This window comes from Ochotona curzoniae, unplaced genomic scaffold, assembly GCF_017591425.1.
Source record: "Ochotona curzoniae isolate NIBS_2020 unplaced genomic scaffold, NIBS_Ocur_1.0 contig_883, whole genome shotgun sequence".
In the NCBI taxonomy this organism is placed as follows: Eukaryota; Metazoa; Chordata; class Mammalia; order Lagomorpha; family Ochotonidae; genus Ochotona; species Ochotona curzoniae.
In genome coordinates, this window is record NW_024466599.1 from 54,539,335 (window position 1) to 54,565,303 (window position 25,969).

Here is a 25,969-nt window from a genome sequence, read left to right on the forward strand (position 1 = left end):
AATGTCCTTCCCCTGTGTTCTGATTCTTTTTGTTCATTACAAGTGAAGTTACTGTTGAAGTTTATGGCCGAGGGATACTCAGTTAACCAGTTAACCAAGCAGGCTGGGATTCAGCATCTGCATAATTGAACCTATAATGGCAGCCTTTCCTCCACTGGAGGGAGTGTTAAAGACGGAAGGATGGGAGCAGTGCAGAGGGACAAGAAGTGATCAGAAGATTCAGCTGCAGCAGCACAATGGGCTGTCCCATGGGGAGCTGCTTTTCTGTATTTGGAGGTACAGTGAGCCTGGGCACCTGCACCTCCCCTCTGTGTGATGACACAGAGCAGCAGCTACCCTTTCCGCTTGCCGAGCAAGGTCAGCCACAGTTCGTAGCGCTTGTCTTGGGGTGTCACGGGCATTCCTGTTATTAACTCCAGGATGTGATAGGATTATACCCACTTTACAGATGAGGAAGCCTGGCTCCACATACCTCCCCCTCAACTTCATCATGGCAGATGGAGGTGCTAAGCCCCAGTGCCACGCTAGAGGTGCTGTGCTTTGTACTCCTGAGAGCCTGTCCAGGGTGACTGAAGCGTAAAGCAGCTCACTGCCCTGCAGCAGGGACAGTGAAAGGAAGTGAACCCCTGCAGTCTCCCAGAGCCACTCCTTTCCCTGCCTGATGCCACTGCCTTGAAAGTGGCAGAAAAGAACTATGTGGTATCACAGTCAGTGTCCAGCCGGCAGACAGAAGCCACTGTAGCGATCCAAGCAGGAGGGTTGATGACAACAATGCTGGCAGGCTGGAAGCCATCCCTCCCCGCCTGCCAAGTGAGAAGCTGGTGTCAGCCAGAGAGCCGGAAGCCACCATCCTGCATGGGCTGCAGCTTGGGCTTGTCACAGAGCTGCTGGAGGTGCCATGGCTGCTGATGGAGTCACACGTACACACCCCTGTGTTGTCTGCCACCACTGCAGCCTCCCTCTGAAGGATTAAAATGATGTTGGCTCCTTGCCTGTCCTCTAGTCTTCCACTGACACATGCATGATCGCAAGTTAACTGAGAGGCCAGGGAGGGGGAGCGAGTCTGAGGCTGTAGCCCCAAGGAGTAGAGTTGTGATCCAACAGCGTGGGCAGCATGCCCGGTTCCTCCGCTGTGGTCAGCTCTGTTCCTTGGTGTAAGGCATGAGCCAGTCTGACATGACCTGGCTGCAGAGAGTCTGCAGTAGGCTAACCACACACAGAAAGCTGCTCAGGGTCTCAGCTGTCTTCATCACTCATTTATTAATTCAGGAGATCATTGAGGGCAGGTTTCCTAATAAGGTCCTTGGCAGTCGTTTTTGGAAACAACCTGAAGAGAAAGGCAGGTGATGAGACTTCCGCTCTCAAATCGATGCAGTTCCTACTATGCAGCTGGGAGAGATTGCTTTTAGTAGAAGGAAAAAGCATGTCAGTTTAGTTTACTGTTCCCCCTACTTGTCACGTGTAGTTCTATCACTTTCCAGCAAGCAAGAGACTTGCACGATCTGCTTTTCGATGCTTTATTCTTATACAAACAACAGACAAATTCAAACTCTTACAGTCACCTAACTCACATGCTAATTCCCACATCCACCTTCAGTACTAAGTCTTTTATCAGCTCCCTAACTTGGAGGGGATGTCCTGAGGCTGTTGTGCTAACTTGGTCCCTGGAACAGAGAAAGGTGAAGGAGAGGCAAGGGTGGTGTTAGAGCAGGGCCGGGTTCTCTCTTCGGCTTGAATTCAGAGCACATGAGACAGGGTCTCGTGTCTCAACAAGCAGTTTGCCTGCTCAGCTGAGCTCTTTTTTATAAGACTTATTTACTTTTTGGGCATGGCGCAATAGCGTAGGCCTCGCCTTGAACACGCTGGGATCCCATATAGGCATTGGTTCTAATTGCACGAGTTCCACTTCCCATCCAGCTCCCTGCTTGTGACCTGGGAAAGCAGTTGAGGACAGCCCATAGGCCTTGGGACCCTGTAGTTGTGGGAGACGCGGAAGAGCTCTTGGCTCTTGGCTCCTGGCTTCGGATCGGCGCAGCACCGGCCATGGCGGTCACTTGGGAAGTGACTCATCGGACAGAAGATCTTTGTCTCTCCTCCTTTCTGTATATCTGCCTTTCCAAAAATAAATCCACCAAAAAAAAAAAAAAAGAAAGGAAAAAAGAAAGGCAGACACACAGAGAGGAGGAGGAAAGATGGATAGATACAGAGGAAGATCCTTCGTCTGATGAGTCACTCCCCAAGTGGCCATGATGACTAGATCTGAACCAACCTGAAGCCCGGAGCCGGGAGCCTCCTCCTGCTACCCACCCTCCTCCTGGTGGGTACAGGTTCCCAAGGCCTTAGGCAGTCCTCAGGTGCTCTCCTTCCCAGGCCACAAGCAGGGAGCAGGATGGAAAGCAGAGCAGCTGGAATTAGAACCGGTGCCCATATGGGATCCCTGCACGTGCAAGGCAATGACTTGAGGTTCCTTTTTATATTCACTGGGGCTCCATCTCTCGTCAGCTTCTCTTGTATCTCCCCCTTACAGACTGGTGAGAGGGGACTAGACGTTATCTTGTTTTACACTCCTTACAGGCTAGTCCCATTCCACAGACAAGTCCTGACATGCCTCTCGGTACTGCTCCTCACGCTAAGTTACACACAGTTACATCTCTTTAACTAACGTTTCACACATTTCGTGTGCAAGTGGAACATTATGTCAGGTAGTATTCCAAATATTTCACATTTTGAGGTGATGGCTATATACAAAGATATTTTAAAGTACATATTGTTATGCTTATCACACCCCCCCCCAAAGAAAATAGCAAAATTCTAATGGGGGGAAATAAAGTGAATAGGAGGTAAGACTTCTTAATGGAAAGAGTAAATATAATAAGAACATCATTTCTTTGATTAACATGTAAATTTAGCATGACCATCACAGGCATCTGTATTCATTGAGACAAACTTTTGCCTTTAATCACGCGTAGTGAATGGTACTCCTCTAGTGATGGTCTTGGAGTGTTAACAGGCTTATCTGGGGACCCAGGCTCCCTCTCCATATACAATGGCCAGGGCTGGGCTGGGCCAAACTGAGGTCAGGAGCTTCTTCCAGTTCTGCCACATGGTTGCAGGGGCCCAAGCCGTTCTCGGCTACTTTCCCAGGCACATTAGCAACGAGCCAGATCAGAAGTAGAGAAACCAGGATTTGAACCCTTGGTGGTTTAGTGTACTGTGTCACAATGCCAGCACCCCTCGCCCCATATGCTCTTGCTCAGTTCCTCCAGTGGTGACACTTTGTGATACCGTAGTAGTGTGTCACACCTGGGACATTGACAGGGAGATGCCAAACGTGCCCAGCAGCACAAGCATCCATTGTGTTTCCTCGTTGCACCTGCCTCTTCCCTCCATAATCCTTGACACCCATGTAGCTCTTCTCCCCTCCCGTAACTTGGTCATTATAAGAATGGGAGCAATCATGCAGTGAATAGCGATCTAGTGTTGGCTCATCATAACCTCATGGGTTCATCCAAACTGTTACATGTGTCAGTCATTCATTCCTTGTTGTCGCTGCCTAGTAGTCTGTTGTGGAGCCACCATGGAAAGCCCTCAGAAAAGTGTAATCTGCCTCACCCTTCCCTCTTCCTTTTCCGCACTGTCCATTTCCCTCTCTTGACAGCAATGCCAAGTGAGCACAACTGTGTGAAACTGAGAAGTGACTGCTCCAGGCCCCCTCTGCAATGGTACCCTCGAGCTCAGAGTAAAATGAGAAGACCCAGCTTGTTGATAAAGGACATCTTCAAGTAAGTGCCTCCCTGGGCCCCCCATTTCTGGGCCTGATAATGTAGAACTGGGAGAGAGATCTCGCCTTTCCTGACAGCTGATGTTGGAGATGCGCCCTGGGTCAGAGGCCTGGCAGAATGCACCTGTGATGGCTGACTCAGCGCACAGATGGAAGGAAAGTGCAGAGAGCCACTCTCACCCACATGCCGCTCTCCTTGCTGTTATTTTTTAACAAAAAAGGGCTTTTCCCCCAGAGCTATTTTAAGTTCATCTAAAGCATAGTTAATTACAGTTCCCTAAAGGCACTTGAATATCATTAAGTCTGGAATCTTGAAAAGGACAAGTGTTGCAGCCTGGTCATTCTTAGATCCCATTCAGTGGGGTGGTTAATGAAGAAGGAAGTTGGCAGGTTTTTTTCATTGGGAGTAGCCAAAGCAGTCTTGGAATGACTCCTTTCTGTAATAAGAGAATCACAAGCAAATAGCCCAGTATATACTGCGATTTTTTTCCCTGTATTAAGAATGTATTCACATTTTTGAAAGGGAGAGGGACAGAGACACAGAGAGAAAGATTTTCCAACCACTAGTTCACTCCCCAGATGCCCACAACAGCTTAGGGCTAGGGCAGGCCACAGACAGAAGCCTGGAATTCCATCCAAACGCCCATGTGGGTGGTAGGGCACAGGGCACTTGGGTCATCTTCCGCTGGCTTCTCGGGCAGTTCAGCAGGGAGCTGGACTTGATCTGCAGCTCCAGTATAGGATGCGGGTTTCCCAAGGGGGTGGCTGAGCCCACTGTGCCACAACAGTTAGTTTAGACAAGTGGGCCTTTAAGGGGGTTGAGATCTAGGAGGTGTACGGTAGTGCCGCGTATTCAAGGGGATGGAGACCTGGGTCAGCAGTCATTCAAGGCATTCAGGGTGGACACAGTCCGGGAAGGTAGGGTCAGTCTGGGGTCACTCTTTGAGTCACCCCTTACAACAATGGCAACTCCCATTAGGGTTTTGGTTTTTTTTTTTTTTTTTGCTATAAACTCTTTTGATAAAGTTTATGGACTAGGCACTCTGAGAGATGCACAGCAACAAATAATGATAAAGTGGAAATTGATGGCCATGGACTGGACTGTCCAAAAAAAAATTATTTCGAATTTAGGGATTTTTTTTTCAGTATTTTCCAGCCAATATTTTTGGACTGCAGTTGACCACAGGTAACTGAAACTGTGGAAAGCAAAACCGCAGACAAGGGGGCTTATTGTATTACACACCCGCATACTGACACCTCTGCAGTGCTGGAAAGAGGAACAGGTGTGTTCACGAGGTTCCAAGTCTAAAAGTGAGGCGGCTCCGCCCCCTTTCCCCTTGCCCTCCCTCCCCATGTGAGGTGTGAGCTGCCGTGGGCAGGTGCCCCCTCCCTGGTTAGCATGCATTTTTACACCAATGGTAGAGGTAGTGTCCTGCTGCCTTCATAGTAGGGGAGGCTTGGGGGTTTGACTGAATTTTCACAAGAAGCTGAAATGAGAAGTTTGAAATCTTGAGAACACTCCACCCAGCATACTTCCTTCATGTTCTTCTTCATGGCTTTGGAAATATTTAGCACCTCTTATGTGTATTCTAGTATGTGGGTACTGTGTTGTCAAACCAACCATTTCTTTAGAAAATGGATTTGTTTTCCCCTCAAAATGTTCCTTGACATAAAAAAAATTTTTTTTTAAGATTTATTTATTTTTATTTGAAAGGCAGATTTACAGAGAGAAGGGGAGACAGAGATCCTCCATGTGCTGGCTCATTCCCCAAATGGCCTTCAAGGCCGGAGCTGAGCCAATCAGAAGCCAGGAGTCAGGAACCTCTTCCAGGTCTCCCACATGGGTGCAGGTTCCCAAGGCTTTGAACAGTCCTCGACTACTTTCCCAGGCCACAAGCAGGGAGTTGGATGGGAAGTAGAACAGCTAGGACATGAACCGGCACCCATATGAGATGCTGGCACTTGCAGATGGAGGATTAGCCAGTGGCACCATTGTGCCAGCGCCCCTAGTTTTGTGATCTTTAAAAAGCATAGATTTGTTTTAAGCAGTGTTTCTTAAACTTTGAGGCTTTTGTTTTGTTTTCTTGGTTGCTTGCTTGTTTTAGATTTATTTATTTACATTGAAAGGCAGCATTTGAAGAGAGGGAGGAACAGAGAGAGAAAGAAAGAGATCTTCCATCCACTGATTCACTTCCCAAATGACCACAACATCCAGAGCTGAGCTGATCTAAAACTAGGAGCCAGCAGCGTCTTCCTGGTCTCTGATCATCTGCTGCTGCTGTCCCAGAAGAAGGATTAGTAGGGAACAAGATTGGAAATGGAACAGCTGGGACATGAGCCAGTGCCCATATGGGATCCTACCCACTATGCCAAAACCCCTGAACTCTGTTTTTGGCCAGCCTCTAAACTCTCTTTAACTTTGTTTTTGTTGATGTTGACTGGAAAGCTCATTGAAAGTGAGATCTTTAGAATCAAGACTAGCCTTGGTTCTTTTCAATACCCAGTGTGTGTTAGACTGTGTATCCATGCAAATTCAGCAGAGTTTGAACAGCAGTGCTTGTCAATGGTGGGAGGGGTCAGTAGTGGTGTTGTTAGTCTCACGTCTGGTAGGATTCAAGCATTGTGAGTTTTTTGGGGGTTGTGATTTTTTTTAAAAGCACCGGAAGTATTTTAAATGAGCCAAAAGTTGAAGGTGAGCTTCTTAAATTCCAGTTTCTTACTTGTTTTCTTCAGCCCAGTAATCATCATGATTGAAATTATAATATGAAGCTCTTGTTTTTGTATTTGCCTGTGTTAAGCCATTGGTCAGGGAGCTAGGAAATGATACTTCCTTCCCACCCACCCACCCCAGCCAGCTGCTGCAATGTGGCTGGCTGTTGTGCGTGGGTCGTGCTCTGTCTGCAGGTTTGCACAGAGCTGCATCCTCTCACCTGTCTGATTGTTTCTTTGCAGGTGCTCATTGCTTGTGTTTGGCGTGTGGATCCTTTATATCCTCAAGGTGAATTATTCCACTGAAGAATGTGACACAAGAAAGGCGCATTATGTGGACCCCGAGCGCGTGAAGGTTAGAGCTGGCCTGGGTGTGGTGTCAGTGCAAACACGCTTGAGGATTCCCACAGGCTGGACCCTCATCCTCATCCCCGTGTGGAGGTTACTACTCAAAGCTGGAAAGGCAGGGAAACCCTGAATCTCAGCCCTTCTAAACCAGAACCAAACACAACACTCCCTGACCAAGAAAAAAAAAAAACAACCAGCTAGCTTAACCCAGCCAGTCCAGCCTAGAGAGTTCTCCCGCTGGCTGGAGTGGGCACTATTCATTACGCCCCTGGGTACTGAGAGTTCATTTTCCTCCGAGCTGTCTCTGTGTGTGCTTTAAGTTGTTTATTTGTTTTGCTTTTTGCTTGAAAGAGTTACAAGACAAGGAGAGAGAGAAACAGAGAAAGATCTTCTATTCACTGATTTAACTCCCCAAATGGTTATAATGGCCAGAGCTGAGCTGGTCCCAAGCTGGAAGCCAAGAACTTCTTCCAGGTCTCCCATATGTGTCCATATGGACCCAAGCTCTTGAGCCATCCTCCATTGCTTTTCCAGGCCATAAGCAGAGAGCTGGATCAGAAATGGAGTAGCCGGGACCAGAAATGGTACCCAGATGGGATGCTGGCAGGTGGCAGGTCGGTTTGCTGCACTATCGTGCCAGCCTTGTGTACATTTTTTTTGTTTTTGTTTCTTAAAGATTTATTTATTTTTATTACAAAGTCAGACATACAGAGAGACAGAGAGGAAGATCTTCTGTCCGATGATTCACTCCCCAAGTGACCGCAATGGCCGGTGCTGCGCCAATCTGAAGCCAGGAGCCAGGAACTTCTTCCACATCTCCCACGCAGATGCAAGGTCCCAAGGCTTTGGGCTGTCCTTGACTGCCTTCCCAGGACACAGGCAGAGAGCTGGATGAGAAGTGGGGCTGCTGGCAGTAGAACCAGCGCCCATATGGATCCTGGCATGTTTAAGGTGAGGACTTTAGCTGTTAGGCCACCACACCAGGCCCCTGTGTACATTCTTAAAGGAGATGACAAAGAAACCCTCTCAGCATCAACTGTCATTTCTTCATTTGATTTGAATCACTTCACATTGAATTTCTTTTTTTTTTTTAAAGATTTATTTTTATTATTTTTTTATTGGAAAGGCGGATATACAGAGAGGAGAGACAGAGAGGAAGATCTTCCGTCCGATGATTCACTCCCCAAGTGAGCGCAACGGGCCGATGCTATGCCGGTCCGAACCTAGGAGCCTCTTCCGGGTCTCCCACGCGGGTGCAGGGTCCCAAAGCTTTGGGCCGTCCTCGACTGCTTTCCAGGGCCACAGGCAGGGAGCTGGATGGGAAGTGGGGCTGCCGGGATTAGAACCAGCGCCCATATGGGATCCTGGGCGTGCAAGGCGAGGACCTTAACCACTGCGCCACCACGCCGGGCCCCACATTGAATTTCAGAATGCTTCCCTCCAAGTAGTATTTTTTTTCCCAAATCTGTTGACATGTTACATACAGATTTCACTGACAGTTGTGACAAAACCAGCCCAGCAAGGAAGAAGGTAGCCAGGTAGAAACAGTGGCTGACACATGAAGATGCTTGCCATGCATTATTCCTTTTACTTGCTGTCCAGACTGTATCATCCCAGTCTCACCTCCATACTGCAGGTTAAGCTGTTCATCAGGTCCACGTCAAGGTCAGTGAAGTAATTCAGTCAGTCTCATTTGGCGCTTACTGTGTGCCAAGAACTGTTCTGCAAATGCATTAACAATATTGATTAATTTAACTTTTTTTTTTTCAAAGATTTGTTTATTTGAAAGACAAGTGGGGAAGAGAGAGAGAGAAAGCATCTTTCATATGCTGGTTCATTCCCCGCAGGCCGAGGCAGGAGCTCCTCCTGGGTCTCCCACATGGGTGGCAGGGGCCCAGGCTCTGCCACGTGCGTTAGCAGGGAGCTGGGTCAGGATGGAGCAGTTACCACTTGAATTGACACTCTGACAGAGGATGCCAGCATCTCAGGCAGGTGGCTGAACCTGCTGCTGCTTAACACCAGGCCCTCACCTAGCTCTCATCACTGTCTGGGAGGGCGGGGTGCAGGGACTCTGGTCCTCCCGATCTCACAGCTGAGGAAACTCAGGGCAAAGGAAGGGAGGAACCTGCCCAGGAGCACTTCAGCTGCTGAGTTGGGGACTGGGGCTTCATCTCAGGCCCGTGGCTTCAGGGTCAGGGCCACGGGCCACTCTGCTCTGCCCAGCTGCGGAGTTGCAGAGAAGCTAGGAGTTAAAGCCAGGCAGTTTCTCCCCAGATGCTAACCTGCCTGTCACTGGGTGAGGCTAAGACCCCCTCCCCTGTGCCCACTGTTAGAAGTCGTAGTTTCTCAGCTGTGAAATGTATCTATGCAAGAGGCTTGTTGATAAGGACTATAAATTTATAGAGAATTCTTTCCTGATTTGGATGCAGATCTTTCTGCTTTAATCTGTGAGTATTTGGGATGCAGGACACATAGACAGCCTTAAGCAGGAAATAAGCAGGAAATAAAGAAGTGAAGAACGTAATTCACAGTGCATGGCCTGGCACCACGAAGATGTTGGGTCACAGGGGTCTTGCTGGCCCGCCTCTCCTTGTTCAGAGTTCATGGGCTCATTTCATTTCATCGTCACTGGTCGGCTTCAGTGGCATGGGCCGTGTCTGGTACCCTCCGCTTGAGGTTTTTCTCCTGCTGATCCATCTGGCCTCGCCCCCAGCTCCCTTCTGATTCCCAGGCCTCTCGGCTCTCACGCGTAGTTTGCAGGCATCCTGTTTGTGGGCATGTCTGTTGTCTCCTGGGAGAGGCCTGTCATGCGCTTAGTACGATTCGATTTGCATGATGTGCTGGGAATTCACCCCTTGGTGTCTTTGCTGCACTGTTATATTCGTTCTCTCCTTCTGGTGTGTTGTGAAGTACCATCCAGCCAGCTGGATTGAGGAGGAGGGGGATTGTGCAAGGGCCAGGCATACCGTTTCCCCAGCGCCAGGAGGAGGTGTGTTTTCCCATCCTCCTGGGTGGAACCAGCTCAGCAACTTCAGCGCCCTAACTCGTTGCACTCAGCCTCCACTGGGCTGCATTAATAGACAAGGGGTAAGCTTCTTGTCCCTACCGTGGTCAGGCAACTGCTCTGAGTATTTTGACCATTCTGCTCTTTGAACACAAATTATTTATTCAAAAGAGTTACAGAGAGAGCTTTCATCCACCAGTTCACTCTCCAAACAGCCACAATGGCTGGGGTCACGCCAGGCCCAAGTCAGGAGCCTGGAGCCCCATCTGGGTTTCCCATGTGAGTGGCAGAAACCCAATCACTTGTTATTGTTCACTGCTTTCCCAGGTGCATTAGCAGGGAGCTGGATTGAAAGTGGCACATCCGGGTCTCAAAGCAGTGCTCTCAGATGGGATGCAGGCAAGGAGTAGTTTAACTTGCTGTGCCACAACACCCGGCCTTGTCCTTTCTATAATTTAAGCTTTCCCCTAAGGAATTCAAGTATCTCTTGAAAATTACTGGAGAGGGAACTCAAGACCACATCCTGGGGAGCCATGAAAGGGGAAGGAACTTCCATGGAATCAGTAGGAATCCAGGGCATGTGGTTGCCAGTATCAGCGAGCCAAAGACGCCACCCATGCCGGGCTGGGCCTGTTCTGGTGGCCATCATGGCACAGATATGGATCAAAGAAGGCAGCCCTGCTCAAGGGAGAGGGGCTTACTGGTGTGAAGGGTGCACGGTCAGATGTGTGAGCTGTCATTTGTAGTGTCCCCTGGGAGGGGTCCTGTAGGGAGCATTCGGGCATCTGACATGCAGGTGGCTTTGCAGTCTTTTGGATCCCCTCCAACCCTGTAGTTCTATGGCTCTCTGCCATTTGCCAGGACCTGACTTGCAAATATAGGCTAGTTTCATAACCAATTTTGTAACCCAGGACTTTCCCTGTTCTGAATTCTGGGTGGAGTCATCTCAACTGGAAAGCTCCACAGGACACTTGCTCTCAAGGCCACCTGTCACCAGGGGCGCCCTGTGCTTGCCTGACCACAGCCGGTGGGGTCTTCGTTTGTGGAAGCAGTGTGTCATTCTGTGTGAAAGGCATTGCTTAAAGCAGGGACCCTGCTTATGAGAACATGCAGCTTGTGAGATTGCACAAAAAGTAGTAGTGAGCCAAGATGGCTCTTGAGGATGCCCTGTTCTTGCCTCCCGCCATGTTCCACCCCGACCTGCCTTTCTGTAGGCAGGCAACCTCCACTGTGGCCATGGTCTTGTTGCTGAACATGTGACCTGCTTCCCTGCTTAACATTGGTTTCTCCCCAGCACCTGCAGGAGGACATTCCCCGGCCTAGTCTGGCCGCTCAGACTATGCCGGACTTGGTTCCTGCCTGTCTCTCCCCAGCACTGCCTCTCAGGTCCTCGGTGGAGCTTCCGTCATTCCCAGCACGCTGCTGGGACTTGGTTCTCCTACCACTGGGCTCACCCACTGAAGGCACGTGACGCAATGGTGTTTGCAGAGCCAAGCCCCATGGCTGCAATCTGAATTGAGAACATTTGTATCACCCTCGAGAACCTGTTTCCCTGCTCCTCTGAGTTTTAGGCAGTCACACATCTGCTTGCTGTCTCTGTGGGTTGGCCCATTTGGGACAGAATTCCTACAAGCAAGGCTATATACGGGAGGCTCCTTCCTTCACGTAGCACAGTGTTAATGGGTTTCATCCATGCTGTAGCATGGATCAGTACTTTTTATTCCCTTTTTAAAAATTATTTATTTATTTGAAAGAGTTATACAGAGAGAGAGACAAAGAGAAATTCTACCCGTTGGGTTCCTCCACAAATGGCTGGAACAGCCAGGGCTGGGCCAGGCTGGAGCCAGGGGCCAAGAACTCTGGGTTGGTCTCCCATGGGGGCGGCAAAGACCATCTGCAGCTGCTTTCACAGGAGCGGGGAGCAGGAAGCTAAATCAGAAGTGAAATAGGCAGGACGAGAACCTGGGCTCCCAGGGTTGCAGGCAGTGACTTAACCTGTTGGGCCACAATACCAGCCACTCTTTTTTTTTTTTTAATTCCTTCTGTTTTTGGATAATATTCCAGCCTGTAGATGGACCACATTTTGTTGTGATCCATTCATCAGTTAATGGCCATTTTGGCTGTTTCTGCTTTGGACTGTTGGAACTGCAGCACTGCAGACAGGCGTATGACAGTATTTGTTTGAGAACGCGTTTCCAGCTCTTGTAGATTTATTCCTAGGAGTCTCATTGCTGGCTCATACAGGAACGCTGTGTTTTAACTTTCTGGAGAGCTGCCAAGCTGTTTTTCTGAAGTGGTGACATCATTTTCCATTCCTGCAAGCCCCAAGCGGGCCTTGCAGCTTCTCTGATGTTCTCACTGACACTTGAATCTTCCTCTAATCTGTCCTTTTTGATCGTAGTGATCCTGGTAGATAAGAAGCAGTGTCTCATTGTGGCTTTGATTTGCATTTCCCTGAGAGCTTCTGATGTTGAACAACTTTTTATGTGCTCCTGGACCGTATGTGTACCTTCTCAGGGGGACACATTTATTCACATCCTTCACTCACCTTTTTCTTTCTTTCTTTCTTTCTTTTTTTTTTTTTAAAGATTTTACGGGCTGGTGGCATGGCCTAGCGGTTAAAGTCCTCACCTTGAACCCCCCGGGATCCCATATGGGTGTCAGGCCCAGGTGACTGCTGGTTGAGTTGTTACTGTTGAACCACAGTCACCTCACACCCAACCACATTGGTGCTTTCTGTAATTTCAGTTATTGGCAGTCTAGAGTGTTCTGGAAAATTCCAGAAATAAATTCTAGCAGCTCCACTTCCCATCCAGCTCCCTGCTTGTGGCCCAGGAAAGCAGTCGAGAACGGCCCAAAGCTTTGGGACCCTGCACCCGCGTGTGGGATGCCCGGAAGAAGTTCCTGGATCCTGGATTTGGATCGCATAGCATCAGCTGTTGTGCTCACTTGGGGAATGAATCATTGGACGGAAGATCTTCCTCTCTGTCTCTCCTCCTCTCTGTATATCTGACTTTGTAATAAAAATAAATAAATCTTAAAAACAAAAGATTTTATCCATTTTTATTTGAAAGGCAGATTTAGAGAGAAGGAGAAACAAAGATAGAAAGAGATCTTTCATCCACTTGTTCTTTCCCCAAACCAGCCACAAGGCCAGAGCTGATTTGAAACCAAGGCGTTGGGCCATCCTTGACTGCTTTCCCAAGCCACAGGCAGGGAGCTGGAAGGGAAGCAGGACTGCTGGAATACAAACCAGCACCCATATGGGATGCTGGCACATGCAAGGTGAGGACTTGCCTGAAATGCCTTTTTCAATAGTGAACTCTAGGGGGAGGGGTGTGTGATGTGGGCTTTGTTATCTTTGAGCCCCAGAGAGTACAGGAGACCCATGGTTATTCAGTAGCAGCTGTTGATTTGAGCACATTCAGTCACAGATGTCAGGTTAATCTCCCACCAAGGAGTAGGACTGTTACTTCCTGCCCCAACATTTCTTTGGGAAACAGGAAGGCATGGGGGAGGGAGCCAGCCTATCAGTCAAACATATTTCTGTGTGTGTCCACTCAGAAATCAATGAAGGAAGGCTAAAGTCTGTGGGAACCTAAGTGGAGTCAAGTGTGGCTTTTGTTTGTTTTTAATTTTATTTTTATTGGAAGGTCAGATATACAGAGAGGAAGAGAGACAGACAGGAAGATCTACCATCTGTTGATTCACTCCCCAAGTGGCTGTAATGACCAGAGTTGAGCTGATCCGAAACTAGGAACCCAGAGCCACTTCCGGGTCTCCCACGCGGGTGCAGGGTCCCAAGGTTTTAGGCCGTTCTTGGCTGCTTTCCCAGACCACAAGCAGGGAGCTGGATGGGAAGCAGGACTGCTGGGATTAGAACTAGCATCCATCTCGGATTCGGGTGTGTGCAAGTTGAAGACTTTAGCCACTAGACTACTGCACCGGGCCTGTGGCTTTTGTTTTAAAAGTGACTTTGTAACACTTTGGACCCTGTCAGAATGCCTGTTTCCCTGAACATTCCTGAGACAAACGTCCTGCTGCCTTCTGGTACAGAAGCACAGGCCACAGAGTCCACACCTTACCCTGTGACAGCATTCCTCCCGTGTGGCTGGTTGGGTGCCACTGGCTTCAGCCAACACCGCTACCTTGTCTGCTCCCCAATTCTGCAGGCCTCCCGTCCCGTGTGCACAGCCAGCAGAGCCACTGGCCAAGCCTCTCAGCGGGCCCCTGGGTCCTTCTAATCCTACCCGTTCTCTCTCCCTGGTGCTGCTCCATTCCTCCAGGACCTTGCTACAGCATCTTGGTTCTTGGTCTAGGGTTTGGCGCTTTAACCAATAAGGCACCTGCTAGCCAAACAGATCTACAGCGGTCCAGGCTCCAGGCCTTTCTGTGAAATGAGAAATGCAGCATCTCTGAGGAGTTACCCCTTAGCAGGCTATGCCATGAGGAGTGTTACTTAATATGGAAAGTCCAGCTTCTTCAGGGTATTTCTGTCACCCCGTTTAGTTCCGCTGAGCCCTCTGTGGTCAGTTCCTACTTGCAGCCACATCCTCAGGCCCAGGTGACTGCTGGTTGAGTTGTTACTGTTGAACCACAGTCACCTCACACCCAACCACATTGGTGCTTTCTGTAATTTCAGTTATTGGCAGTCTAGAGTGTTCTGGAAAATTCCAGAAATAAATTATTCATAAGTCTTAAATAACTCTTAGGAGAGCCTATTGTTACAACTGCTCTATTTCATTAGGAATTGTTTATCTCCTGCTGTGCCTAGCTTATAAATTGAATTTTGACAGAGGTGTGCACAGGGCTTAGTACCACCTGTAGTCTCACACTGTCCCCCACCCCCGGGACCTGAAATATATCCCCAGGGATGAGAAGAGACCACCATGTTCTTGCCATAACTTTGTTATTTAAATGGTTTCCGCTCCTAACCATGTAAAGGCAGTAGATAGAGTGACATTAGTGGTTTGGGACCTTCCCCTGCTCCTAGGGGACCTGCCTCCTTGTAGTAGGGTACCATGCTGATCTCCACAGGGCCCAGGCACTGGGCAGGATGCATGGGCACTGCAGCGACCTGTCAGACCCCACAGATGAGGGGACAAGCATTTCAGCTTGCCATTACGATGTCAAAATATAAGGATACTTTAAAAAAAAAATGCTGGAAAAATGGAGTTAGAAAGCTTTAGGACAGGTGTCTGGCATAGGTGCTGCTTGGGGTGCCCACAGCCCATACGGGAGTGCCAGGTTTGAATCCCAGCTCCTCTGCTTGCATTTCATCTGCTCTCTGATACATACCCTGGGGGTCAACAAATAATGTCTCAAGGATTTATGTCCCTGTCGCCCTTGTGGATACCTACATTGAGTTCTGGGCTCGCAGCCTTGGCCAGACCTAGCCCTGGCTGTTGTAGACATTTGGGGAGTGAACCAGCTAAATGGAAAATCTTGCTGTGTCTCTACCTTTGAAATAAATAAAAATTAGGTTTTTTTTTAAATAAGTATTTTGGTGCTAAAAGAACTTGGGCTTCATGCATGGTGTTTTCATAGTATGTGTCTCCGTGGGCTTCGTGAATATCACTCATACTTGAGGCAGTCCAGCTTTACAAAGGAAAGAGGTTTATTTATTTTGACTCACAGTTCAGCAAGTTACCAAACTAGGGGTGGGGACTGTTGGTTTGGCCTGCAGCGACAGTGTTCTTGCTGACGCAGGACACCCCAGAGAGAGAGATAGGAAGGGTGTGCATCCGCCTTTATCTCTCTCTCTCCTTTTAAAGCTGCTGGAAACCACTTCAGGGCCCAATAGCCTCATCCAGTCTGATCCCCCATCAAGGACCCTGCCACTAAGCACCATAGTTAGATTATGTTTCCACCCTCTTGGCACCATTAGCAAGACCTCTGGGACTAACATGCAAAAGTTCACAGGATTAGAGACTTGGATCATAGCTGATGACCCTGTCACATAGGTGAGGCAGAGCCCGGCTCTGTCCCACCCTTAGCTTTGTCCTTACCTGGGTTCTTTCACTAAGAGACACCAACTATAATGTTAAGTCTCACTAGGAGTTTACCTCTTGCCTCTGTTTCTGAGAAAAGGATGACTCTCAGCATTTCGGAGTAGGAAACGAAGCAGGCAGAGGGAGCTGACTTTGATGATTTTAATATCCTCCAGCGACTTTGCACATTGTGGTTTTCTGTGGCAGGGTGCCACGTCACTGACCAGTGGAACTACCGGATGTCTATTAATTCTTAATTGTGGGCATCCTGCAAGCCTAGCCTGGAAGGCTGTTAAAAGCTGGAAGTTGTATTTCCAGGACAGGTTCTTGTGTCTTGGAAGGAGTCTCCAGCTTCCTGCTTCCCAGGGAGCGTTGAGGCTGGATCGCGCCCAGCACCCCTTGCCTGAACCAAGCCAGTGCCTTTGCTTGCAGCATCCCAGCCATCTGCAAAGGAGCAGGGATTGCAGGTCCATGCCTTCACTGTCAGTGTAGCTCCTTTGGAGAGGGCGTCCTCCTTGGGCCTTGTGCTTTCACGCTTGAACCTCAGAGAGGTGGAGAAGAGAGGGTGACTGTGACAGACTCCAGAGAGAAGCCAGCATCCACGGGTGATTTCTCGAGCCAGTCCCCCCATCTTTATGGAAACAGCACTGTGCCATGGCCTCGAGGACTGCGGTGTCAGCTGCAGCGGCAGAGGGAGGAGCAGGAGGTGGTTCCTGGGCCTCGTGAGCTGCTGGCAGTCTGGAAAATTGAATTTGAAGCCTGACATTGAATCCTTTGCCAGAATGGAAATGGAATGAAATTTCACTCCTTTCCAGATGATGTCTTCTAAAGAGGTGATGTGGCTGCCCCAAATTTTCTGGCAACGCCCCCCTTGCCCGGGTGCCTCTTCTGAGTCCCCTTGGGATCCTTTCTGCCATGAGGTGCTGTTAAGCCGCATGTTCCCCCTAGGTCATGCCCTAGTGAAGAATTAGGTTTCTTCTGTCTGCAAAATGCTGCTGACCTTGAACGCTGCAGCCTAGAAATGAGAGTGCCTGTAATACAGGCGGCCCCTATGTCTGCCCTGCAGTCAGTGCCTGCTGCTTGCAGACAGGGTATGGCAGGGCAAGCCCCTCCCACATCAGGGCCCTGCTCATGGCTAAATCACTCATCCACACTCAAGTGGCTGGTCCCAGTGATGCCATCGCTCACCTGTTGTTTTGGGGCCAGGGAGGTAGCCAGGCCGGGTCTGAGCACAGGCCCAGACCCCTCATGGGCTATGCCACATTTGAGCCCACCAAGTGAGGAAACCCATGACTGTCTCGTAAGGTGCCACAGGTGTGGTGAGGGCGCCCCACTGAGGCTGCAAGTGTACCCACTGTCTGTGACAGTCTCTGAGAGTTCAAGAACTCCATTCTCCCCTTCCAGAAATAGGGCCACATCTTTGGACACAGACAGGGCACTCTTCAAAGTGCTAGCTGCAGAGCTGTGATCTTGTTTGTTTTTGTTTTAGTGTTTCTGTCTAATAAGACAGATGTGTTCCTAAAAATAGACATTAAACAAAAAGCAGACAACAAAAACAGCAAGGACTTTGGAGAAAAACATAGTTGTGGTCAGCATTCAAAAGTCTACAACTTCTGCGGGAGTTGCATCAGGACACGGTGGGCTGAGCTGCAGCTAATGGTACTGGTATTCTATTTGAACGTGTTTTCTAGTCCTGGCTGCATCACTTCCGATCCAGCTCCCTGCTTATGGCCTGGGAAAGCCATGAAGGATGGCCCAAGTGCTTGAACCCCTGTACCCATGTGGGAGCTGTGGGAGAAGCTCCTGGCTCCTATTCTGGCTTGGCCAAGCCTCAGCCATTCGGATCATTTGAGGAGTAAACCAGCAGGTGGATGGCAAGTGGTGGAGACTGGCCCAAGTACTTGAGTACCTGGAACCCTTGTGGGAGACCCAGATGGATTTCTTGGCTCCTGACTTCAGCCTGGACCAGCCCCACCCTCTGTGGCTGGCCATTTGAGGCATGGCTCAATGGATGGAAGATCTTCTTTTCGATCATTCTGCCTTTCAAATAAATAAATAAGACGTTTAAAGTAAATGGAGTTTACAGCCTTGGAGTGGGCATGTAGCCTGCAGATGAGTTACCTGTGTCCCACATCTCAGACCTGGATTCAGTTCTCAGCTTGCTGCTAATGCAGATGCTGGGAAGCAGCCGTGGTCAGTTTCCTGAGACCCACGTGAGGCACCTGGATTGCATTTGCTGCTCCCAGTCCCTGGCTCTAGCCCCAGGCCAGGCCAATGTAGGCATCTGAGGCGTGAACCAGCAGATAGGGGAGAGTTCTCTCTCTCTCTCAAAATTTATTTTTTTGTTGTTTTTTTTCTCTCTCTCAAAATTTAAAAAAAAAATGATAGTCCTCATAGTAATGATACTGATGGAGTTCAAAAAAATGTGTTTTATTCCTGCAGCTCAAATCCTGACAGACACAGGACTCCACAGACACATGTGTGTGCACAGGGAGCTCCCTGGGCGGAGATGTGTGTTGGTAGGCTCAGGCCTGCAGAATGCACTGATCAGAGCGAAAAGGCTGGGGAGAGCTAACTGCTCAGCAGTTCCCAGACAGCATCAGACCAGATGGACTCTGGGGAAACAGGGTTCCGTTCTTCTCCTTCCACTGCCTTCAGCTTGTCCTTGTGTGTTTGACGCTGACCACCTGTTCCTTCAACAGCAGCATGCTGGGAAGACGCACATGAAGCACATGCAGTTTCTAGGCTAACAGGACAGGGGCTGGTGCTGTGGCATAGTGACTAAAGCTGCTGCCTGCGGTGCTAGCATTCCATATGGGTTCTGGTTCATGTCTTAATTGGTCCACTTCCGATCCAGCTCCCTGCTTATGGCCTGGGAAAGCCATGAAGGATGGCCCAAGTGCTTGAACCCCTGTACCCATGTGGGAGCTGTGGGAGAAGCTCCTGGCTCCTATTCTGGCTTGGCCAAGCCTCAGCCATTCGGATCATTTGAGGAATAAACCAGCAGGTGGATGGCCTGTCTGTGTAAATGCTGCCTTTCAAAAAAGAACATTGATTGCATTCAAAGGGATTTGCCTTCCAGATACCCCAACTGACAAATAAGCCTGTGCTCATCCTGCTGACTGGGAGCCTAAAATAGGAGACATTGGTTTTTGTGTGTAGAGTTTGTGTATATGTGTATTGGAACCATAACATAAAATTTACCATCATAGGGCCAGGCTAGTGGCTAACGTCCTCGCCTTGCATGCACCAGGATCCCATATGGACAACAGTTCTACTTCCGGCTGCTCCACTTCCCATCCAGCTCCCTGCCTGTGGCCTGGGAAAGCAGTCAAGGACAGCCCAAAGCCTTGGAACCCTGCACCCAAATAGGAGACCTGGAAGAGGCTCTGGGCTCCTGGCTTCAGATCGGCTCAGCTACTTGCACTTGGGTCAGTGGATGGAGGATCTTCCTCTCTGTCTCTCTTCTCTGTATATCTGACTTCCCAATAAAAATTAATATATCTAAAAAAATAATTTGCCATCCTAGCCACTTTTAAATGCACAATTCTGCTGTATTAAGTATATCCACCTCATGAAACAGACTTGCAGAACTTTCTCATCTCAGAAAAAACTTTGTACCTATTGGACCTGGGTTCTCCTCTCCACCTTGGCCCCCAGTGTCTGCCCCCTCAGGAGAAGGGCTCCTTGTTCAGGAATCGGACTACTGCAAAGCTGTGTGTCAGGGAAGCCACGCAGCCCTTCGCTTCCTAGGCCTGAACTACTGCACAGAACCCAACATTCTGAGTTCATTCATGGCATAGCATGCCTCCAAATCTTATTTAAGTCTCAGACCCCTCAAAGGAAGCCTTGTTGGCTCCAGGTTTACCTGGACAATATTGGGTATGGGGGTTAGGTTGCAGGGTGGCAGGCCTGCAAAGAAAGAAAGACCCTTTTTGTGCTGCTCGACTTCTTGTCATGTGACTCTCCCAGGTTGTTTCTGGAAGTTTCTGAGCTTGAATTAACTGCAGATGGCAAAGACTCCAGGTCAGGCAACATTACTCAACAAGGAAGCCATGCCACCTCTCCCAGGAATGTGTTTCTTTGTTAGAATTCTTTCTTTCTCTCTCTCTCTCTCTCTCCCTCTCCCTCTCTCCTTTCCTCCCTCCCTCCTTTCCTTCCTTCCTTTCTTTCCTTTTTTTTTCTCTAAGATTTATTTTTATTGAAAATTCAGACTTACCAGAGAGGAGAGACAAAGATCTTCCATCCATTAGTTCACTCCCCAAATGGCTGCAATGGCCAGAGCTGAGCCAATCCAAAACCAGGAGCAAGGAGCTGCTTTTTCCATGCAGATGCAGGGTTCCAAGGCTTTAGGCCACAAACCTGGAGCTGGATGGAAAGCGGAGCAGCTGGTACACAAACCAACAGCCATATGGAACGTCACGCTTGAAGGTGGAGAATCAGCCAGTTGAGGTATCACGCCTGCCTAGGAGCACATTCTAATACTGCAGAGTCTTTGAAACTCACGTTGCCATCTTCTGTTCCAGAGAGCTCAGGCCTACGCTCAGCAGGTCTTACAAAAGGAATGCCGTCCCAAGTTCGCCAAGACATCTATGGCCCTGTTATTTGAGCACGGGTACAGCGTGGACCTGCCGCCTTTCGTGCAGGAGACTCCGCAGGAGAATGAAGCTATATACAAGTTCGATCCTCCTTTCGGATTCCGAAAGTTCTCCAGCAAAGTCAAGGACCTTCTAGAACTCCTGCCCGAGCACAACTTCCCTGAGCACTTGAAAGCCAAGCGTTGCAGGCGGTGTGTGGTAATTGGAAGTGGCGGGATACTGCATGGACTAGCGCTGGGCCATGCCCTGAACCAGTTTGATGTTGTGATAAGGTGAGTACCTTGCTGCCTTCCTCTTGTAGAATCTGGTTCACCGCTAGGGGTCAGGACTGCTCTGGGGGACAGGAACACAAGGAAACTTCTTGGCTCCTGCCTTCCAGGAACCTACTGTTGGATAAATTCAAAACAAAATGCTTGGATGCCCCAAACCCTGTGTTAGATTTGAGGAGCAGGTGCAAATGGACTGTTGTAACAGGTAGACCCTTTTCGGGGGATGGCAGGTTTAGAAGGAGGGATAGATTGAAGGAGCCAGTGAATGTGGTTGGTGAGCTCAGCAGGGACATGCTGACTTGCTGGAAAACCAAACCGAGGAGGATGCCAAGCTATTGGAGGGCAGGGGCTGAGCGCTGCTTTGCACACTGACTTTATTCACTGTTCCGGTGAGAATTTCGTAAGTTACCATCCCTGGGACTGCTGGGCACCCAGGATGTGTCGCATGTTTTTTATTTGTGTGAAATGCTTTGCGTTTTCTCATTCACATAATTTTCTGTACCTCTCCGATCATCTCGTTGGAACGTTCCTGAGAATAGAAAGGACTGTTGGCTTCGGGTTATCTGGATGCTTTTTGGGAACTTGATACATGGACATAAATCCCATCTCTGTGTCGAGATGTGCGAGCCAGGAACGTGGGACAGCTGTGTCTTGGCTCAGTTTGGCTGGCTGTAGCATGTGGGTTGATTGAAGGCAGGAAGGAGTAGGGGCGGGTCCTGGGCTTTCACAGGATGTTGTGATCAGGGCATGGTGTGTGGGCCTGTGGCTGACCCAGAAAGTGAAACCTCAGAGGGCTGATAACAGGAGTCAGGAGGCCCCAGGATTGCTAGTCTGGGTGCAAGGCCCTATTCAAACAGCTGCTGGAAATGAGTGACAGAGAAAACTCTCTAGTTAGCAAGGGAAGTCACAGGACCTGCTGAAACACCCTGAGCTTGAACATGACAGTTTGTTCACCTAGTGCTTCTGTCCCCAGTAACTGGGATGTGGAGCATGTTTTGTCCTGCACCTGTTTTCCTCCTCTGTAAAGTGGAAGCAGTAACAGTACATCCCTCCCAGGTTCCCTGTGAGTTCACCAGCTGCCAAGCACTGAGATAGGTCAGGATGATAATAGAGGCTCAGCAGGTACCCATGACTGTTTCTGGAGGAGATACCGGAAGCCAGGGATACGATACGAGAGTGACAGAGGATGTAGCTGTTTTCAGGAGAACCAGGCTTTTGTAAGGTGCGTACTATAGAACAGGTGAGAATGCTGCGTGCATGTGGTGAGCCGTCCCCGGGCTGCCTGGGCTCCAGGGGCTGCTCCCTTAGGGATGAGTACACCGAGGGGGAAGGTCTCGGGGGCCTGGGCAGGGCCCACCTGCCGCCACCATTGGGCGAGGGATAGTATTGGGGAGGGCGCGACCTTGGGCCCGGGGCTTGAAACTTCCGGCAGTCTGCTGGCTGCTGGTCAGTGCCAGGCCAGGGCGTCTCATGCTCGGATCCCTGATTCCAGCCACCATGTACATGCGGTAAGCTGTGCCCGGGCGGCATGCACCATTTGGTGCCAGGCTCCGCCTGCTGGCCGCCCAGCCAATAGCTCTGGGGTTTTGGTTCTTTGAATCGCTGCTTAGGTAGCTCCACGTTGAACCCACTGTGCTTCTCGGATGTGAATCAATCCTAAAGATTCCTAATGACAGAGTAACTTTTCCTTTGAAGAACTTGTAATCACTGAACAATGCTGACCACCGAACACCAATCCATGCAAAACCAAAGACTAGGGCTTGTCTTACAGGATCATATCCTATTACCTGACATGATGGTGGATCAGGGGATGGGTCACATTAGGCAGGGCCACGACATTAACCAGCACGCCAGAGAACCACATCCAGGGGTAGATTCTGTGGGGGATGTGTGGGCCAAACCCTGTGGAAATTCTAGCCCCGCTGGTTAGTTCAAGAGATGGTGTGGTGAAGGACTAAGCTAGGTGTGACCAAGGAGCCTACCATCAATCATAGGTTAAGGAACTGACTACAGTCTGGACTGGTCAAGGCAGCAGCACCCGAATGTGCAACCTGAATAAGGTCTGGGGTGAGCTGGGCTGCAATATTTACCAGCTCATACAAGGCCAAATAGAAGGCCAGACTGTGCCGGGCACTGGCCTAAAATGCAATGGCATGTATGTAAACTGGGTCTGGGAGTGGATCGAGTGGAGGAACTTGGGAAACTCCCCTGGCGGGTCATAGCTCTTGCTGGTGAACATGTGGCCCAGACCTGGGGGTCAGACAAGCTGGGCAAAGTAGCTCCAACAGCTGGCCAATGTGTGAATTGGTAATGGAACAGGATGTACCAGGCAGGACTGAGCACACAAACCTTAGCTCACAAGCAAAAATAGAAACCAGGATGGAGCATAGATCATGCCGAGCTAGGCTCTTGCACCTACTGGTCTGCGTGAGCCAGGGATGCTAAGCCACAGCATCTAAGGCAGGAGACGGGACAGGTGAGGGGCTGTGCCAAGTTGAGTCAGCAACCACTGGCATGCGCATGATCTATGGCTGGGAACAGGCTCGGTTGGGAAGCAAAGGCGACACCCTAACTGGGTTAAGGTTCCCACCAAGGGGCTCATGGGCTGGAATGGGGGCTGCGTTCCAATCAGGATATAGTTGTAGTCTCCCTTGGCACAAGTATGGACTGGAACTGAACACACCAAGCCAGGCCAGACTCCAACACGTTCTGGTGTTCTGGAGGACAAGAGTAGATGTGGGACTGACTAGGCTAGGTCTCAACCCCTACTGAGCCATGTATGAGCTGTATGTGGGTATGCACGAGCCGTGGCTGGGCTTAAACATCCAACAGTAAGAACCAGATTGGGCTGAAGGCCAGTCAGGAAAAGCCACTGTTCCTGCTAGGACAGGAGGTGAACTGAGTAGGGCTGGCTCATGGAGCCCCTGGTATGCACAAAATCTGGCATTGGGAGAGGTTCTGATGGAGGAGCCTGGGCAACTCCTCTGGCAGGACACAGACCTGGCAGGTAAACGCAAGAAGCATGATAGGAAACAGCCCGGAACAGGCCATGGAAAGTTTCCCACTGACATACATTTGGCATGGCTTGGGGGCAGACCAGGCTGAATCAGTTCACATCATCCACTGGTGAATCTGAGCACCAGAACAGAGTGTGGGTTGAGCCAGGTTCGGTCGTGACAAAAATCAGTGCACAATACTGAATGCCAAGGTGAGGCTACCTGTACTGGTTGTGACTGCAGCGCCCAACCAGCACAGAACCAGAAAAGGAGGGGAAAGGAGCCAGCAAGGGGAATGTGGGGGGGGTTCCCTTGCTGAACAGCTACTCCCACTGGAGAATGTGAGCTGGGATGGGGGCAGACCAGACTAGGCAGGGCTATAACACCTGTGGGCCTCATGTGGACTAGATCAGGGAAAAGCCAGGCTGGGCTGATTGTTCCTACTGGTGCAAGCATAAATTAGGGTGAGGGTTGTGTGGACTTAGCCGCAGCATCAGCTGGCAGAAGCTGGCACTGGGGGCTAATTCTGTAAAGTCAAACCACAGAACCACCTGGAGAGTGCATAATCCAGGAGTGGGAGTGGCCTAGGAGGGAAATAGTGGGCTCCTCCCTCCTGGGTTACCACTCCCACTGGAGGGCAGGAAAACTAGGACAGGGGCTGGGGTGGTTAGACAGAGAGGCACCCAACAACATCCGTGAGGGCTGGATAATTGAGCTGGTTAGATGGAACTAAGCTTTAATACCATTGACATGTATGAGAGCAGAAGGGGATGTGGGACAGACTGCACTAGTCTGCTACACATACTGGCAAACCAGGGTAGGGGGCAGGCCTGGTGGGGGTTATTGTGGGTCACTCCGACTAGGTTGTAGCTCCCACTGGTTTATGTGAGGGCCAAGTATGTGCTGGGCAGAACCAGGCTGGACTGCAGCACCCATTGGTTCCAATGGAAGATGGGGCTGAAAACAGAACCAAAGCAGCAATTGCAACCACCAGCTGATCAGGGCAATGGACTGGGCCGGGCCCTTTGCTTGCTAGTACATACAGGAATCTGGTCTGGGAACACCTCAGACAAAGTTTCTTTGGGGATCCCCCCAATAGAACTGCTGGACTCAGAACCCTAACCATGAAAAGACAACCACCTCAGCTATATGTTGGCAGCAAAATACTGGACAAATGGAGACTCTATGAAGGACTATGTTAATCAGTGGATTCTCCAACAGCCTCATCATGCTTGGAGTGGAGAGATTGGCAGCAATTCGTAACTGTTGAACTATCAAAACCGCTTGAGCAAGACCCTTGGAGCATAACCCACATCAGGGATCTGGGGTGGGTGGGGGACTGGGTGGGGCTTCTCCCTTAAAATCCTCTTTTGCCTCAGATATATGAGGGAAACAATATGGAGATAATAGTCTTACCCATTTTCCTGTAGCCCTTGAACCTTTTTACCCTAATTAACTATGTAAAGATTGTCAAAAATATAATTTAAAAAATGGAAAAAGTTAAAAAAAAAAAGAACAGGTGAGAATGGAGTTTGATGGCAGAAAGGGTGCAGGGATGGGGGTGGGGGTGGGGTTGGTATGGGGGATTGGGATTTAAGGGGTCACCAAGATCGGAGTGGTGGGGATTTGGCAGCTGCCTTTCACTGGGTGTTCTTAGAGAATCCCCAAAGGTTACTGTACAAGGGAGGACTGACTTGTATCAGGACCAGGCGAAATTGCCTTGGCATTCAGGGAGCACGTGTGGGCATCATCCATCATGTAAATTGCATTCCTTGAACACCTGGAAAGGACAGAGCTGTGTGGGGCAGTAAGATTGCGAGTCATGGGCTGGCCCGCACCACAGCCTCCTGCTCACTTCTAGTCCTAGAGGATGTAGGACGGAGCGTGCTGTGACGCCTGCCCTGTCAGCCTGTCCTTTGTGCTTTCTTTCTGAATAGACTGAACAGTGCACCCGTGGAGGGATATTCTGAGCATGTTGGAAATAAAACTACCATCAGGATGACCTACCCAGAGGGCGCACCGCTGTCCGACCTTGAATATTATTCCAACGACTTGTTTGTTGCTGTTCTGTTTAAGAGTGTTGACTTCAACTGGCTTCAAGCAATGGTGAAAAATGAGACCCTGGTAAGCACTGGAAATTCATGCAGGAATGAGTCTCAGTACAAAGTGACAGAATCCACACTTACTGTCTTTAATTTCTAGAGATTTCAGCTTTGTGTTTGAAATGGCCACTACTGACTTTGTACAAACCCCTCAGCAGCGCTTGCTTTGTGG

At 49.7% G+C, this 25,969-nt stretch overlaps 1 protein-coding gene across 2 annotated transcripts in view; it reads left to right on the forward strand.

Moving 5' to 3' along the window:
* Nucleotides 1-25,969, forward strand: part of ST3GAL5 (ST3 beta-galactoside alpha-2,3-sialyltransferase 5) — a 46,461-nt gene that overhangs the window by 17,700 nt on the left and 2,792 nt on the right. The window contains exons 2-5 of one of the 2 annotated variants that reach the window (XM_040993586.1): nucleotides 3,659-3,782; nucleotides 6,734-6,845; nucleotides 20,359-20,702; nucleotides 25,633-25,819. In XM_040993586.1, the coding sequence (XP_040849520.1) occupies nucleotides 3,659-3,782; nucleotides 6,734-6,845; nucleotides 20,359-20,702; nucleotides 25,633-25,819 (767 nt within the window). Of the gene's footprint in view, nucleotides 1-3,486; nucleotides 3,783-6,733; nucleotides 6,846-20,358; nucleotides 20,703-25,632; nucleotides 25,820-25,969 lie in introns of those variants that run through there. The other variant, XM_040993587.1, reaches the window with a different exon arrangement.